Raw genomic sequence first — 19018 nt, 5'->3', positions numbered from 1 at the left:
TTTTATAAAGTGAAGCTTTCGTGGCGACTGAAGTTAATGAAAGATTCTTGGGTTTCAAGTTGCATCAGGTGGCTGAAAGGTGAATAAACCATATCTTCTGCCAATGTTTTGAAAACAATCTCTGCACTCATCCTCAGGGCTGCTCCGTAACAAAGGAATGGACTGGTTACCCAGCAGCCCTGAGGATGAGAACAGATATTGTTCTCAAAACATTGGCAGAAGTTATGGTTTATTCACCTTTCAGACACCTGACGCGGCTTGTGACCCAAGAGTCTTTCATCAACAGAATGTGTTTGTTGTATCAGACTACCTACACACCAGCCACCCAGTGAATGGTACAAAAATGTAGCATTCCGGAGGTGGGACAATTGTAACTAAACACATATCACATTTGCATATGGACCCACACATATTCTAAAGGTCAAATCTGCAGAGTATGAAACAATTATGTGGAACATAAAAATTCATATAAATCTACATTTATTGATGTTCTTTAAGTTACCCATTTCTTGAGTTCCACCAGGAAACAAAAAATTACAAATAATATTACCTGTAAGAAGACTGTCTTAACTTCCACTTTTGAATTTTTAAACCTTCATTAATTTAAAGTTCTGTTATCTTTCCCAATATCTTTAAATATTTTATCAGTGTCTTCTTTACTAAAATCACAAAGAATACATCCGAACAATTTACTAAAAGAATTTAGAAAGATTGGTAACACTTCTTCAATTGTACATTCCCTTCCCATTTCTCTTGACAAAGAAGTAACTTCTTTTCCTTTAATACCACAGGGCACAATATGTGAAAACCATTCCAGATTTGTGTTACAATTCAAGGCCAATCCATGTGTTGTAATGAACCTGCTACCATGGATCCCAATTGCACATATCTTGCGGCCACCAACCCATACACCAGTATAAGGTGAAGTCTCTGCTTCTATCCCCATCTCAGTGCATACATCTATGACAGTTTGTTCGATTTGATGAACATACCACCGTACACTAGGTTTATAATTCTTGAGGTTGAGAATTGGATATACAACAAGCTGACCAGGCCCATGGAAGGTTATGAGACCACCTCTGTTAGTACGATGAAAATCTGCACCCAGTGACACTAGTTTATCCTCAGTTTCCTTGGAGTAATCGTTTGATCTGATTCCAACAGTGTACACAGGAAAGTGTTCAACCAAAATGAGCGTATCTTTAATTGCAGTAGCTTCCTTTGATGATTTATGATGACCTTCCAATAACTGTTGAAGTTTCAGGGCAGGTATGTAACTCATTCTCCCAGCTTGTAGCACTCTAACTATAACACCCATATTTCTTAACAAACTGCTGAAACTTATTTCACAGATGTAGATAATAATCCACAAAACTTTTGGATAGTCTTTATTGCTAGTCAGGCCACTGAGGTTTCATTTTGAGATAATTATACACCAGCAGTGAAGCCTGAATGACAAAGTGAATGCAGATATTAAGTTACAGCACATGAAAATAGTTCAAGGTCTCACAAAAGACTATGAGCTCTTTGTTATGCAAGTTCTGATAAAACAAACACTTTGTTAACATTAATAGTCTAGCTTGTATCACACTACACAACTTCAAGTGCACAACATATCACCATGCTTCATAAAGACAAATACAAATATACAACTTAAGGTTACATACATTTCTGTCTTGCCGAAGAGGTTAGGAAACTTTTGGGTTGGATACATTTGTAATCACTTTCACGTACAGGATAATTCTTACTGAGTCTCATTTCCAGTTGGGAACAGTACAGTTTGTTTTACACATTCGTAATGCCATTTGTTTCCTTCAGTAGGGTTTTTTTTATCCTACGCCAGACTTAAGCCTCTCTGCCATTAGTCTATTTCTGGCAGCCCAATACAGATTTGAATCGGCGATAAAACCAGCAGGTTTGTTGTCTGCTAGATTGGTACACAATATGGCCGGTTACATACTGGGTCATAGTCTAGAAGCAGCCATTTTGTGTTTAGTCGTAGTTTGTAAAAATATATTACCTTACCCTACACCAAGACATTTAAGTTTAAAAAGTATTTCCGGTTGTTACATTATAAAATTAATCTCACAATAAATTTTATAATTACTGACTTTTCAGGTAATGTACATTTTGGCCATTAGTATGTGTATAGGTTAGAGGTTGAAAGTGATTCATTTCTAACATATGAAGTAAAGTGTAAAAGTGTTATTTTATTAATTTAATTGTCTATAATTTTTTCTATTGGGCATTCATAAATATTGCGTGTTTTATATATATTATAACATCATGGTATCCATTGTGTTAGAGGGAAAAGGAAGAAACCTGTATATGCACAAATGTAAGTATATGTCCATCTGTCACATTTCTGAGGCATTTCCTAATTAAATAAAAGTCTCAAATTTTGACCCACAGAACATCTGTCGTGACTAATTTGTCATGGTTTTCATCAGTCCCTCAAGGCATGTCCTGACCAAATACATTAAATTAGGCCATAACCTCTAAATTTCATATAATTTAAGTTAATTTATTATTCATTCTTTTATTCAACTCTATATAGCCAGAGCTACTATCAGTATTAGCCACATGGTGTTGTCACACCCAAGGCAAATTAATAGTACTTAATTTTTCTAATATACAATAGGAACATTTTGGTAAGGGGCCCAGAAATGTACAAAACATCATACTGAAGTACTGAAAACATGTATTTTGTTCACTTTCTTTGCATTACATTATCACAATAGTAGTTTTGGTTAATTTATTTGCTTCATCACTGAAGTATGCAGAGCCATGCAGTAGCTACAGGATTGTGCACAAAATGATCCCATTTTTAAACTAACATTAATTTACTTTCACATCTTGAGAAGCTGATAGCTGATTAGCTAGTTGAGAAAATTCATGCCTTCTTTATGAAACGTGAAGGCTTTTTCAGAATTTGTTAGCCCCTGCTCAACCCCATAGCTGGAAGACTGCCCCATGCCAGTTGTCTGCAACTGTTTATTCAATATATTCTCAGTTACACTCTGTATCTAGAGGCCTTTTCCTCCATCCACAATCTGACAACATGTCATGCCATGGTGAACAGGGTCCCACTTACTTATGGTACAGATCTTTGTATGACTGGACATTGTAGCTGAGTGGTTAACACTCCTGCTTCAAGTTTTGAAGTTCCTGGATTAAAATTTCACGCTATTGATTGGCTGTCATGATTTTGTGGTTTTACTCAGTCCCTTCAGGGAAATTCTGAGATAATACCTTCATTTAGTCCATGATTGCTTACATCCAAATCCTTTAGAATTAATTACTCATCTTATATTCAACACTATATAGTCTGTTCTATTGACAGCATTGTTAAATAGACTGTAAATAAATAAATCTGGGTATGAACATACACACCAAGACATGGAGATTTATCCTTAATGGAGTACAGGTTCAGTGTGATTGCCATTTTGCTGTACAACTTCTAAAAGTTGGATGAGTATGTGTGGATCGCTTGATGGCACATCTTCTGTAATCTCTTGACACAGCTGGATGACCAACAGTATCAGTCAGACCAATGTCTTTGGAAATAGTTTTACCTTCATGCAATCCCTTAAGAAGGAAGTCAGAAGGATTAATGTCCAGACTGTTGAGGGCCAGATTTATACACATATGTATATGATACTCAGGATGCTGACCAGAAATCACATGGATTGAAAAGTTGGACAGTAGTACCCAATCTGCAGAACATGTGTGGACAGTTCATAGGCCCCATATAGAAACACAGGAAAAGATGCTTTTTTATTAAATTGTTTAAAAACAATATAATACTGTTTAACCCTTTTCAGCCAAGTGGTAACAGTATGTACCATCTGATTTAACAGTCAGTAACACTAACTAACTAGATAGCTTATGGAACCCAAAGGTTCATCATCAAATTAACCAAAGCCCTCCATTGGTCCTTGACCTGGGCCAACAACTCCTATGTCAGTAACACTGCATTATGTAGTTTTGTATGATTCTCAGAATAAAATATGATTATTTCCCTAAACTGCATCAACCATTTAACCTTATAATGGTGAAGTGTTCTTTGCAGTATGGACTGAATTATTAAATATTAAAAGTGTTTAAGTAGTGCAAATAGTGATTTTAAAAAATTTTCATCACCCAACGAATTTCACTTGTTTCACAATAATGATAAATAGGTGGAACACTGCAGGGAAGAATTGATATGTGATTTATTTGATGACTGTGTCAGTAGTTAAAACTATATAGCATTGGATTGGGAAATTATTCATGAATAATGAACTGGAAAGGTTGTGGAAGGAACCAGTCATTGCCTAATTTAAGGTACTATCCCAGAATTTGCTTGGTGAGAAAGGATAGGCAGTTTCTATGCCAAGATTTACAGCTGGGACCACATGAATATGAAGTAGTACTAACCACTTACTTGGGACAATCATTTTGAAGGTAGAAGTGGTATCCTCTTGCCAGTCAGAGCATAGTTTCTGAGACGCAAAAGGTGAGCTGGAGCAGAGCAGACTGCTCTGGTTGTTCTACTCTCCTGTCCATAGTGCCTTTCCTGAATACTGCTTCACTCCTGTTGTTATTACATCATTTTCAATGGACACCTAGTGACTTTCATTAAGATGATTGTGAACGATTTTCGTGACAAGAATTTGAATGTGAGATATGAGGTTTTCACAGCATTGAATATGAAGATTTCTGTCTTCTGGGTTGTTGCGCTGTGTAGTCTGGTCGATGTTTACCAACGTTCAGAGGTCATACTGCTACCGTCATCAGGGTGATGCCCCAGTACCAGCATAAAGTCTTCATCAGCCCTGGATTAAGATCTGTTAAGCAGATTCTGTAGTTGATTTTATCAGGGAAATTTGCTATGAGTTACCTATGTGATTAGAGCTGTCACATATTTCTTTTTCCCTGTATATATCCTAACTAAATGGAAGTTCCTAGTTGTATTTTGTGGTAATATTTTGTAAAACTTCAAAGAACCATACAAAATACTATGAATAAAAAATGTAAACTTAAAGCATTGTCTTTATCTTCATGGGATTTGTATAGGGTGGTATTGCCCCAGGCACGTGGCAGAATTACCCCGTATATCGGGGAAAGTTCACCAAATGTGCTTTTGCAAAATTTTGTCAAAAAATCGTATGTAGAGCAGAAAATAATACAAAATTCTCCGTGTGTTGTCTTCATGATGAAATGTGATCTGAGCCTTTCACGGTAACTAAGTATAATGAATTCTTCTCGGGCTACCAGCCATGTAAGGTGTTTTAATGGAGAAAACACTTTCGAGAACCATTTTCGTCCTCTTCCTGAGGGTGCTAAAGTTGTAAGGAATCCCATCCGTGCTTTGACAGAAGAAAGAAAATTGAATTTTCCCTTAAGGTGGCGCGATTCCCCCCACTTCCCCTACATGTAAGACTAAGGCCGGGCGCAAACGGAGCCACTTGTGGCCGCCACAAGCTGCGGACTGTATTTTGTATGGAGTTTTAATAGACTCAGCGCAGACACGGCGTTCGTAGTGGCCCGACCGGGCCACTCGCTGCGGTAGTGGCCGTGTCTCGCTACTTGTGGCTGCCTCCGACCACTGTTTATCCCGCGCAAACGTAGCCACTAGCGTCCGCCATAAAAACCCTAGCTCCCCACCCACTACCCTCAACACAGCTGGCAGGGCAGTCAGGTCAGTTGCTGTTCTGTGTATGCTTTCTCTCATGGTATCTTGGCGTTTTAAACGATCTTGTAACAAGGACAATAATTCATTGAATGTTGTCAAACTCATTCGAAAATACTTAAAAAAATTATCTTCGTGCCTCGTTACCTCCTCAAAAAGTAAAATGGCCGTATTCGCTGCGAGTTCGCAATATTGGATGTATCCAAAAACGGCGCTGTCTTTGTCGTCGTTTACGTCGGCGTTGTCGTATTATTAGTATTGCGACCAATGCTTCCATATCGGAGTCCATTGTGCTACTGACGCGCGGTTGGGGAAAATGTCTGCATAAAGTGGCGACCACTAGTGGTCGTGCTTATCCACAAGTGGCGGCCACTAGTGGCTCCGTTTGCGCCCGGCCTAAGATAGCATTGGAGAAGGTAACATTTCAATTCTGCTTTCGTAAGTACCGAAGAAGGAGGTAGAATCACTAGCAGAAATCATGTCAAAACATACACAACATACATAGAGTAACGCAAATCACAATCACATGTTGAGAAATTAAACTTCGTGAATACTGAGATGCCCATGGTTTCCGACAGTAAATGTTGTACCCATTGTACCAACAGATTCAAAGCTTCACTTAATACATCAGATTCAAAACAGTTATCTTTATACTCTGCCGTGAGGACCTGAAAAGGTGACTCAAAATATTTAATTGAAATTAGCGATTTGAATGACCAAGGAATGCACAGTATTCACCTGTATACGTATACGAACAGTTTTATTATAGGAAAATAAAAGTTTTTTTCTTTGATAACGTGGAATAATACAATTGATGTGAAGTTTACGAGATTCATGCTGGAAGTTTCAGTTGTCTTGGTTTGCCGTGAACAGTCATTTTGTATTTTCTTTCACGTAAGAAGAACCAATGATGCAAAGGTTACTTATTACTATAAAGTGCAGTTTATTATGTGCTGTTTGCTTGAAGTGCGTTGGGAGAACGCATTATGGACTGGTCGTGTCTATCCTGCCCAGTCGATTCTACTCGTGAAATACTGGACGGATTTGGATGAAAATTTATGTGGAGTATGTGCTATTCTCCACAATCTCAAAATTGTACTTTTAAATATCCCACGAGCGTTGATAAAATGACGGATGAGGAAAGTCGTGTGGTAGACATGGCTGCGATTTGGTGGTCAAAATGAGAACTGTCGATTTAATTTCTCGAAATGCATAAAGATGGTGTGTGTATTCCGGTATGGAATACGGCTTCCGAGCTTGTTTTGTATTATAGATGTACAGATTAAATTTATAATTAGATATGTCAACTGAAGATTTTCCACAAATAAGGTACGCAGACTATTACAATATTTGTCGTCAGTACTACGTTACAAAAGAAAGGAAGACCGGCAAATTGAAATGACACTCACTGTGGTAGAAACTGAGATTGTCTCGTTTTTCAACACACGTAGTAGAACGTGAAGTGAAAGTAAAATGGAATCGTTTTCTAAGTTAAGATGAAAGTGGAACTAGGATACTGAGAGATTCATAGAAACGAAAGAACAAAAATAAATAAAATACCTTTACGTGCAGGATCGTAGAAACGGGTGCACCCTTACGTCTTCATCGTAAGCTAATGCATATATGGCAGCCACAAACGAGATAGGCCTACTTGCTCTGCTGATATTACGATCACGTCTGCATTTGTTGACATTCTGTCATGTACCTTACATGATTTTCTACTCCCCCACTCCACCCTCATCCAAGGACCTAAATGTGGGTTAGTGCCCTAGATTTTCAGTTGTGTACAATTTTATTAGGTAGCAAGTGACTTTTTGAGTGCAGTGCACTCTGCATAATCTTAAGATCAGTCGCACCGAAGTGACCATCGGCATCACCAGTACGTCTCTTACTTGTGACAGACAGTTACTTGGTATGAAAGTGTGAACATTTATTCCTGACGTGACACGTGCATTTTTCCTTTTCCCCCCACGTCTTAGAAGTGTTTCTTTTGTGCCGTGTGTGCGTTGTTTGAACAAAAATGTTCATGAACAGATGGAGCTGTTCATTCAGTACCGCTCATTTTTGCTAATTTTCGGGAAGTGATCGCTATGATTACATATGACGCAGACATTTGTAACGGTAATTATTATTTAGTGTGTGTACTACTACTGGCGGTTTTCTGTTTTCCCTTGGGATCTCCACAGAGCAGTCGAGGTAATAAATTGCACTTTACTTGGACCTTGAAAAAGTCTATTATTTGTGTGTGTGTATGTGTATATATATATATCATGAATATGTGTATATATATATATATATATATACACACACATTCATGATTTATGAGATCTTGTTTAGAAAATAATTGGTGCACATATAATCAGCATTGTTCATCTTATAAAGACGTTCATTTTTTAGATTTGTTTATTCTTAATTCGGTACAGAGACTTTTCATAGCGAAGGTGATAGTTCATTGTCTGCTGTATATGTAAAATGACGAATTATCTTACAAAAAAGGGTTTCATTTTGGCATATTATAATTAATAACTTTGTCAGTCTTTATCGTATGAACTATGAAATGGACAGAAGACCACAACATGGGGCCGTAATTGATCTGTGGTTTAGTCTTCTATTATTTTTAAAAAATATTTTCACCTTTGATAACAATATTCTGAGAACATGAATAGCTCTGTGCCAAGGAATTGAAAGTAAAATGTTTCGAAGTTAATTGGCACGCATTATTAATAAGTGGTGATTTTTTTTTCAAATCTCTAGGTCCTGCACTGGCTACAAAATGTATAGATAACATTATTTCAACTCGGGGGAATATATTAATAAATAAATTATCCTTTTCAAAATTGTTTTAAAATTTATTATTATTTAATCCTGATTTATAAAAGGAAATAAATCATTTACTTAAATATCATTAACCAATTTATCCTTTTAATGGAGATGTGTTGTGTTTTCTTTGCGGAGATAACTGAAATGTAAATACTATTAAGACGAACTTCAGGCCTTATAGGATGAAATAGTCCTTCGTAACTTGGTACATTGTTCATGCGGTTTTGCAGTAACCCAGAGGTTTCCGTGGTCGTGAAATGTGGATCGTGCTCTTCTGAACAGTGATGTAACTGGTACTGTCGTTTCAAAGGAACGCGTCGCGTCTATGTTCAGGTTAGAAGACATTTCTGTTCAGGAGTGGAAGGCGGCCAGAAGAGGACCACCCATAATCGTTTTAAAATGCATGCTTCCAGTGATACGATCATGGAAGCACTAGCAGCTCCTGCCTGTGCCTGGTGCAATAGTACTTAAGCCAGCTTTTCCACATGTGAAAAAATAAAGCTTTCGGTGTTTGGGCGATAACTGAGGATGTTTTGGAGATAATCTCGTGATGGGAAATTGTTTACGTTACTAAAACGTCTCTAACACGTATGACCCAATTCGAAACGGTAGGCTTAAAAATCTTCTAACAAGGTTACGTTTTTGTACCTCGCGGCCGAGTAGCCACGCTACTTTCGATTACGCTGATCTTCAGTCATTCTTAATGACTCCCGCAGGCATTGACAGCTTGGCCTCAGAACCAGTTGAAGTGTTGTGTGCAGGCTACGAATCGCACTTTCGCTTTTTCGGGTTGTTTATAGAGATTAATTGCATCCTAAAATGTACTGGAATCTAACCTAACTGAAATGTAAAACATTTACAAACTCCTTTTCTGTGGATCTTTTTTTTATCTGGAAGATGTGTACGTTATTTCGTTGAATATGTCGTATTTGTAATTTTCACTGTTGCTCATCCAACCATTTCTATTGTCCTTGTAAAATGTTAACACGTTTCGACCTTTCTCCAGTGGAACAATTTTAAGCTTGAGTGAATTTTCGCTCTGTAACACGACTTTCAAAATGGACGTTTTCTGGAGCACAGATAAGCAGAGTTTTCAATGAAATGACATTTTTATTTCAGTCATTTGTGAGTCCTAATTTTACTTTGAATATCTCATGTCTGAAGATCTTATGTAATGCAACACTGATCTATGAGACACACACAGTATAAGTAGTTTTTGTCAGTTATTTTGTGATGCAGAAGTTAAGTACCTTAAAGTACACAATGATTATTCTTCAGATAAAATTATATTCTATCAGACAATGTAACTAAACATTTTCACTAATATAACAGTCCCTGAAGATAACAGAAACTGTAATGTGAAGGAGTTTTTAGTTGTGTTGGCTGATGCTTGGGATTCAAACCCACGATCTCAAGGAAGAATACCTGAACGACCATTGTGATTGGTGTGGATATGTTATAACAAATGTATAAAACAAAAATTAGGTGATGTATAATTTCCAGCCATTTTGCATATGTGGAATTATTTCATTGTATGTTAACATTGTTCTTGGAAGGTCTGTTAGGTTGGATAATTGGCTTATAAGCAAGTGGCCTTGATACGTTGATGTGAAAGAACAGTAAAATGTTATTCATTACCAAGAGTGAAAATTACCAACATTTTGCTTTATTTTTATATACAAAGTACCAAAAATTATAAGTGGATAATGAATTATACTTGTAAATTTTAAAATTAAGATGTTATATTAAGATGGTTAACCATTTGCCATACCATTTAATATTTACTTTGTCTAGATACTGTTGGAACAGTTAAATTTATCTTGCTCATTTTAGTACATGAAGGGGCTATTTAATTTTACTGATTATACTCCAGCAGATGCTGCAAAAAGTTAAATCAAAGAGTGGGCTGGACATGTAGCTTGGACAGTGGGGACAAATAGTCTTAGGTGTTGGTTGGATTGAGGTGGTTCATGATAATGTTCAATCATTTTATTTCCTCCAACCTGTCCCCTCCCCCCCAACATTTTCATAGATTGCATTCCATTTATGTAAGTTATATCCAAGTTGGATTAATATATAACAAACACACAAATATAGTTGGTAATAAGTAATATGTAATATTGTTAATTTCTGTTGCATGTTTGGTTCAAGTAAACCATCATATGAACTGCCAGTACATAAACTACAAGGCTCACAACTATTATTGCTAATGATTAATGGATTGATATTTCCAGTGGTGGAATCAGCACCAGATATATGATGTAGTAAAAATATTGTGTATTTTTTAACATTTGTCTTAGTTAGCTATTGACATAGAAACAAATTTCTAATTTAGGTAGAGATATTTTACAAGAAATTGTAGTATTAAATGTCTTCTGTGAAAAACATTTAACATTAAAATTCAGTGGTTGCTTCTTATTTGAAATGTTGTCTTCTGCATTTACAGATGATTAAAAGTTAAATATGAAATTAAGAGATCTTCTGAACATTAAAAGTTTTTAAATGGAAGACTGTTGATGATTCTAAAAATAATAATTATTTTTTGACATAACATTTATTCTTGAATTGTATGGATTCTTTTTCTTTTGTCTTTAATACTACACGTGGGGCTTTAACTGTAGAAAGTAGTAGGTGTTGTTTTTTGTAACCCCATGTTGGATTTTCCTGTTTCATTGGAAGGTCTAAAGTGGTGCCTCTATTTGAAAATGTGCATTAGGAATGGAATGTGGTGATGTCATTTGGTGGCATGACTGGTTTTTAATGAAGTTTGGACAGTTAATAACCATCATACTGAAAATAATTCTTCCAGAAATCTGTCTGAAGTGCCACATTCAAAAACCATCACTGATCTTCTTTAAACACTTTTAATATTTAAAAGATATCTTTTAATATTTAAAAGATATCTTTTAATTTTAACTTCAACTTTCAAACTTGTTTATAAATACAAGATGAAACATATAATAAGAAGGAACTCTTAATTATAATTTTTAACGTTTATGCATGGAAGACATCTAATAATACACAATTCTAAAAGTTTGTGATGATGGTGCATTGTTGAAGTAAACAGTTTTCTGAATTTTATTGGTTTTATTTAGTATTGGACGATGGATAATATCCAGAAAACTGTTTACTTTATCTAATAATACTATTTTTTCTAACCTTTATATTTCCTCCTATATTAAAAATGCATTTTCACCTCAGTAGCTAGTTAAGAAAATTTTTAAAATTCATAATATTTTTATTATGTTGTAAATACAATGATGGGTTCACCACTGGATTTATCTCTTGATCTTAAAAGCCTTGTACTGTTGACATGGTGATGGTTTGACTGGAAATATTTAGTGGAAATAAGTAGTGCCAATAGGTATTAAGTATTGATACTGATTTGATGTGTGTGATGTTTATATAATAAACTATATTGGTTGTATAGATTTTGTTCCTCATTGTACAGGAGAGTTAACTGATTTCACCAGTCCTGCAAGATGGTATGTTGTATGTTTTTAAACTAAAATTTTGACACTCTTAGTGTGTTATAAGAGTTGGGGTTCGAACAGCAGTGTTGATTTGGGTTGCAGTGTTCAGATTTATGATGTCATATAGTCTCCTAGGTGGTTATCAACATTTTGAAGGAATTTATTACTCCATATTCTAGGTACATGGAGAGGAAATAAATTTATCTGAAACATTGGTAGTCACATACAAAAATACAGTGTCAAACCCAGAACACTATAGTCGAACCATAGAAAGTCAGTTTTTCTTCTGTGACAATGTAGAGGTTTTTCATTGTGAGAATATAGCCATAAAAGTGTCTTGTCATATCTTTCATCGCAAAGTTATCAGAAACCATACAGTTTTCTGACGCAGAGTATGTGTAAAATGATTCAACATTGGCATTGTTTGAAAGCACTGCAAAGCTGTATGTACTCTTGGTATCTGAAGTTGAGAACACCTTGAAACATTTCTACCATTGACCTGATTGCCTCATTCTGTATGAGTATGAGTGTCACTGGATTGCAAGTCTTGTAAATTTTCTTAAACATGGTTCTTCAAGTCTGCAAACTCATCAGAGAGTTTGACGTCACTTGTCAGTCCCTTTCCACTGACATGTATGGCAGTTTGACTTTTGACCAGGGGCACAGAATCCAGTGACTGTTACTATAGTACAATCAGTAACTGAAGATTAAAATTAACATTTACTTCTATAATTATGTCACAGTAGTTGTAAGCTGTAAAACATTGTTCATTAAGCATGGTTAGCGTATTCAGTATTAATATTGAAATTTAATGTCTGTTTGGCAGTGACTAATGTATCTGCAACCAGAAAAGGCTTTAAAATACAGGAATGTTCTCCCGGTGACCATAGTCCCTCCTGTGCTTTTTTATTTTCATCCTCATATCAACATGTCTTTATGATATGCTGTTCTGAAATGTTTATTAATGTATATAGCATACCAAACAATGGTGTATTATGTATACCAATATTTTTAAGTGCATTGTAATGCCATCTGTGAACAAAAACGAATTTCTTTCTTACTGTGGTGAATCCAGCATTGAGAATGGACTCTGGGTTATTACAGCTAATAGTACCACCCATATGAAGTTATATTTTATGCTCGTGTTGTGTGCAATGGTTATGATGTTATTACAGTTCTTATTTGAAATATTATTTTAAATTCTCTGTAATTGTCATAGATTCTTTTTTATTTCAGAATGTGGTGTGAGTGGTGCTTTTAATCATAGGCAGCCTCGGAATTTATCATTGCTCGAGCAGGGTCGCATCATTAATGGCAAGGAGAGCCCCAGAGGGGCATGGCCATGGCAGGTGAGTTTATTAAAAATTATTTTGAATAAATGTGGTATTTTTCTCCACACACAGATAGCATTAATGTATCATAATAAAATTATCGTACCTGTATCTAAATGAAAAATAATATTGCTGGTACAGATTATGATCTTCTAGGTTGTGATGCCATGCAGTCTTGTGGTTACCACTGTTCAGGAGGAACATATCACATCCATCTTCAGGGTTATACCTTGAAAACTATTGGGCATCACAACCCAGAAAGTTGTAATCTACATTATGCCTGTGAGAATTCAAGTATGTTGATGTGCAGTGTTGGTTTATTGTCTTACTGCCATAAAAGTAAATTGTAATTGTGCTGTATTATGTAGTACTGTTATCACAAATCTTTTCCAAGACAGTGCATGTTGCTTGAAACTGAATTAAATCACTAAACTGATTGGTAGTGACAGCAAAATTACTATTCATATGAAGATTGCCGTCTTCTGGGTTGTTGCGCCATGTAGGCTGGTATAAGTATATCAACGTTTCAGAGGTCCTTGCTTCCTGGCAGCAAGGACCTCTGAAATGTCAGTAAACTTCTACCAGACTACACAGCACATCAACTCAGAAGACAGCAATCTTCAGACTCACTGCCATAAAAACCTCAAGTCCTATATGCTATTCATTTAACCAAGGAAATTATGTAGAACTGTGGTTTTTAGCTTTTCCAAGTTAGTAATTTTTATTTGTTCATTTAAACACTTCAGTGCTGTATTTGTTTTTTATTTATGTCTGTATGATTTTATTTATTTGAATAAGCCCAGTGCCCAATTAAACATTATATGCATTATTTCTGAGTTGTAAAATGGAGGGGTGAAGAAAGAATGAATTGCACTAAAGCATTTAAGTTACAAAAAATATGAAATATATACATTAAGAGTAAATAAATAATCATATAATAAGGATCATTAAAGGAAAAACTAATTTAATTAAGAGTTAAGGGCAATAATTATTAAAAGTCAGAGTAGTAAAGTTATTATTTTTAATTTGTTAATATAAGATTTTCTTTATCATCATGTGTGGTCCAAAATGTTTCATGTCCCTCTTGTAATCCTTGTACACTCTTGTAGGTGAGGTATTCTATAGGTTAGGGACAAGGACTGTAGAAGAAAATATTTTATAATTTACATAGTATGTGCTCGTCAGATTATTTGTCTCTTATCCATAGGACATCTGATACATGCTTAACAACATGATTTTGATTCCCTTATCTTGTAATGAGTTTGTTGTTCATAGTATTTCAGAATTATGGTGCTGTTACTACGCTTCAAAATGTTTATTTTCATTTATGTGTTTATTACTGAAGGGAAGGACATAGCCATTGGCAGTGCCATTTTAATTCAATAGACACTGTGACATTAGACATTTTGTTTAATGCTCATTGTAAAGTCTGTTTTAGTATGTTAAACAACAGAGGGTTTTTAAATATACTGTGTTCTGCTATGCATAGCAAAAGTTGTATTTTTAAGTATCAGAATTTGAAAATGAAGTATTTTATGTTTTCAAATGTGTATTATCTGATTAGTTCACACATTACACACATGGTCACATTTCCAGACTCTTAATTAAGTGTTCAGATAATTTATAATGCCAAAAAAAGTTTCACAGCTGTCACACATCTTTAGAATTGAATTTATTTTACACAACTCCAGTCAGTTTTGTGTAACAAATTAGCATTCACTGTAGCAAGAACTGAGATGAAGATTTCTGTTTTCTGGGTTGTTGCGCTGTGTAGTCTGGTCGATGTTAACCAACGTTTCAGAGGTCATACTGCCTCCGTCATCAGGGCGATGAATAAATCTTCATACTAACTGCTGTGAAAACCTCACATCTTACAAGAACTGAGATGTTTTACACATGCAATTAAATATAATTTGGTCTTTTATTTGTGTTCAGGAATATCAGAGTGTATTTGTGTCACAGGTATCACTGCAGTTGCTTCATCCAAAGTTTGGTTTTATTGGTCATTGGTGTGGAGGTGTTCTCATAGATCCGCAGTGGATCCTTACTGCAGCTCATTGCATTCACAAGTAAGTGATGATCATGTGGTGGATTCAGCATTTTATTATTACATTATAGTAAAATATTAGATCATCTGGAACAGTCTAACATGCTATAGTAAACTGGTCCAGGAAAATGCAACAATTTTAAAGCATGTGTAATATACAGAGATCTTTGCGAGCCAATTTAAAGTTGTAAGTATGATAATGCTACCTGAAATTAGAGGTTCTCATCATGATGAAGAATTTAGTCATGGTATTTACCTTCATCTTCAATCTTCAGGGTGAGGCAGAGGTGAAAATTCTGTTAGATGCTGGTAACCACATACAGAGAAACTCTCCAAGTTTATGTTGGTATACTTCACGGCCACGTAATAACACTGTTCGCTGCCAGGGGCGATATGAGACAGAATGGCTGCCATCGAAGACGGTAGCCTTTTGTGTCCTGGATTTCTATGTTCACCGGTCCGTTAATAGTGTGCAACGGCATTTCTGTGGGGGTTCATCAAAGATAGAGTCTTCGTACCACCCTTACCACAGACCTTGCTTGATCTGCGAGCACTTATCACAGCAGCCGTTGTAAAAGTCGATCATGATATGCTGCAACATGTCTGGGAGGAACTTGACTGCAGGCTGGATGTGTGCCAAGTTACCAAGGGGGCTCACATTGAACACCTGTGATGTACTGAAACAAAATTTGGAGAGTTTCTCTTTCCATCGGTACCAATTTTGTGCATCTGAATTTCACTAAACGTGTGTAGCATGTCTTTCAAATCGGGAACATCATTCAGACTAGCTCTGTATTATTTTTTATAATAGCTATTACCTATTTAACACTGTGAAGCAATATTGAAGTATTACATCAAATTTTTACATTGCACAGCAATTACTGTAGTTAAAAACAAATATCAGAACTTATGTGAACAAAGAATAAAACAATTGTCTTCATTAAAAGCTTAATTACTGTACATCTAATAAGAGAAGTGAGGCTTGAGGAAGGGAGTCAGCCCCAAATTTTCCATTTATTGTGTACTGCTGTATTTCATTCACATTCATTACTTATGAAGTGGATGCTCGGCCCTTGGATGGTCAATTCTTTGTTCTAGAAAGAATGATGTTTGTAAATTGAAAAATACGTGGTACATTATAACAAAACTTATGAATCAGAAGTTCATAAATGGAGATAGAGGTGTAGCTGTTGTTCCAACGGACATGCTCATACTTATTCACCCTTCCCAAACAGTGACATAAACTCCCTTCTTACTGTCAGTCAGAATCTGCAGGGACTTCAATTACATAACTTCACAGTAATCTGAAGCATTGATAAGGATGTGGTTTAATGTATCCATCCTCTAAACATTATTTGGAAGTTGGGATAGCTCAGTCAGTATAGTGACTGGGGTTCAATCCCCAATGGGGGCAGAGGATTTTTCCTCTAGCATCTGCGTCCAGACTGGCTCTGGGGCCACCCAACCTCCTATCCAATGGGTACCAGGGTCTTTTCCTGGGGGTAAAGCGAGGCCAGAGCATGATGCATACCACTCACCCCCATCTAGTGCTGAGGTCAAGAATGAGTAGAAGCTATACCTCCACTCCCTCCAAGTGCCTGCATAGGCATGTAGTGGGACAGCTTTACTTTTTACTTTTAAATATTATTTGCGGCTGAATATTTTCTCTAGTCATTATAAATCAGCTTTAGGAATGGTTTAATCTTCATACATAACTAACTCCCTGGTAGCAGAACCTGCAGGTCCAATGCTGATGAAACCAAAGCCTGCCGCTGTACATGAGCCTGAGCCAACTCCATCCATGGAAGACTAAATATAAACAACTCATCTTTAACTGCTTGGTTGCATGAAGGATAAGGTGTCACTTTGTTTCAGTGTGAGTTAGTTACTTGCTTGTTAATATAGTTTGCTGGCATTCACCGACACAGCCTGTATCATGTTACAGTGAAATCTTCAACCTCCCGCTGGCCATTCTATGGACTGCTGTTCTGGGAGAGTGGGATCGAGAGGTTGAAGAAAATACAGAACTTCGAGTTCCAATTGAGAAAGTGTTCGTACATGAGCATTTTCACAACTTCCAGCATGATATAGGTAAAAATAAAATGTAATCTAAAACTAAAATATTATAAGATTTATGTCTTCTGAGTTGTTGCGCTGTGTAGTCTGGTAGATGTTTACCAATGTTTCAAAGGTCATACTGCCTCCGCCCTGATGACGGAGGCAGTATAACCTCTGAAACGTTGGTTAACATCGACCAGACTACACAGTGCAACAACCCAGAAGACAGAAATCTTCATACTCACTGCTGTGAAAACCTCAAATCATACATAAAATATTTCAATTTATTAAGGACTGTGCTGAAACTTCTTTGCCCATGATGTATGAGGGTCATTCAGAAATGATTTGGACTCATCTGGAATACTTGTTGAGAGTTGATGACAACCACACAGTCACACTTCAGCTCAATCCACATACTCCCCAGGTCAGTGTACTGATGACATCTTTTTGGTAACTTCCTGTTCGCTAGAGCGGTCTTTGGGATAGTATGCACCAACTCGCAGACACCATCATGAAAGTTGTCATTATTAGGGAATTGTCACAGGATATAAGTCATGTTCATGGTTTAAATGCAATAAGAAGTAAATGCAGTCCTTACAGTGGAAGCATGATGGAAGTCCTTGGTCCAGGAAGTTTTGTACAGCTCCCTCAGTTGGTGAGTGGATGGCTAAGATCTTCTGGGAATCAGAGGAAATCTGATGGCGGAGTTCTTTCTCCAGGGAGACAACAAAAGACAGTGTTGTTTACTGTGGCATCCTCATTTCTTCCTTAACAACAGTTTGCAGAGTGGTGTCTGCTAGACATTGTGTACTATCTCAAAGCCTGGTTTTCTGCATTAGTTAGGAAGGTAGCAAAAAGATGGCAATGATGATGCATTGACCTCAGTGGGGAATATGTGGAGTATGTTGAAGTGTTTTATGTGACTGTCATAATATAACAGTCTGTATTTCAGGCAAGTACCAGTCATTTTTAAATTACCTTCATATCATTAGGTGATATCCATTACTGGTAATAGCCACCCGTTTAGTTGCAGTGAAGTAGGTATCTGTATTTAGAGATGTGGTATGTTGTTCAGTGGCAGGGTTTTTGGCTGTTTATGCTGAAGAGGTGTAGCACAGAATATGGTTCATCAGTAGTGACTACCACCAGCATATCACAGTATTGCTGATTAAATGTCTTGTTTTATTATTTCCTGCAGTCCTCTCAGGTGAAATCCAGGATAGTTGGTTGAAACAGGTCATAACTGCTATTTCTCCCTTACATCTCAACTAATAATTCGTATCATCTTAACATCTCTCATTTGATACTACAGAACTTCTGTATTTGGTAGAATTGTTAAATTTCCTTGCATTCAATGTAACAAAATACCACTTTCCTTTAATACTTTAATTCAGTTTTGTTCTTATTATCTCCTCAAATTCTATCCTGTTTGCTTACTTGTAGATTGACATTTATGATTCCCATTACCGCACACAAAAATCAGCTAGTAGCACTCAGGCCTAGTGGGTTGAAGAGAGAAGCAAAGTGTGGCTGTGATGTGTTCTGTGAGAACAAGATTTGAAAAGTGTGTACACAAAATTTCCAAAGGCGTTCTTGACGCCACATCTGATGGGTG

At 36.4% G+C, this 19018-nt stretch overlaps 3 protein-coding genes across 3 annotated transcripts in view; 2 read left to right on the top strand and 1 right to left on the bottom strand.

The window, feature by feature from the left end:
* The window catches only part of Epg5 (ectopic P-granules autophagy protein 5), an 82818-nt gene extending 69532 nt beyond the window's left edge, over positions 1–13286 (top strand). The window contains exon 36 of the mRNA XM_087358827.1: positions 13204–13286. Within this exon, the coding sequence (XP_087214953.1) occupies positions 13204–13215 (12 nt within the window). The 3' untranslated portion in view covers positions 13216–13286. The remainder of the gene's footprint in view (positions 1–13203) is intronic.
* Lipt2 (Lipoyl(octanoyl) transferase 2) lies at positions 464–2115 on the bottom strand. Its single transcript, XM_022062818.2, has 2 exons — positions 1668–2115; positions 464–1448 (listed from the first exon to the last, which is right to left on the bottom strand). The coding sequence occupies exon 2, from the start codon at positions 1316–1318 to the stop codon at positions 599–601; it is 720 nt and encodes a 239-aa protein (XP_021918510.1). The 5' UTR covers positions 1319–1448; positions 1668–2115; the 3' UTR covers positions 464–598.
* The window catches only part of LOC110829261 (trypsin-1-like), an 18137-nt gene continuing 6806 nt past the window's right edge, over positions 7688–19018 (top strand). Inside the window, exons 1-4 of the mRNA XM_022062816.2 lie at positions 7688–7870; positions 13204–13316; positions 15261–15367; positions 17291–17436. Coding sequence (XP_021918508.1) covers positions 7765–7870; positions 13204–13316; positions 15261–15367; positions 17291–17436 — 472 coding nt within the window. The 5' untranslated portion in view covers positions 7688–7764. The remainder of the gene's footprint in view (positions 7871–13203; positions 13317–15260; positions 15368–17290; positions 17437–19018) is intronic.

The sequence above is a fragment of the Zootermopsis nevadensis genome, unplaced genomic scaffold (genome assembly GCF_977971745.1).
Source record: "Zootermopsis nevadensis isolate Lab colony 2312 unplaced genomic scaffold, Znev_1.0 Znev_ptg000001l, whole genome shotgun sequence".
Lineage (NCBI taxonomy): Eukaryota > Metazoa > Arthropoda > Insecta > Blattodea > Termopsidae > Zootermopsis > Zootermopsis nevadensis.
Note: the sequence above shows the minus strand (reverse complement) of the source record. Positions and strands in the feature narration are given on the sequence as shown.

What these genes read in the sequence shown, in the direction of transcription:
- Lipt2 (XM_022062818.2), bottom strand. Translation starts at nt 1,318, where the DNA reads ATGGGTGTTATAGTTAGAGTGCTACAAGCTGGGAGAATGAGTTACATA.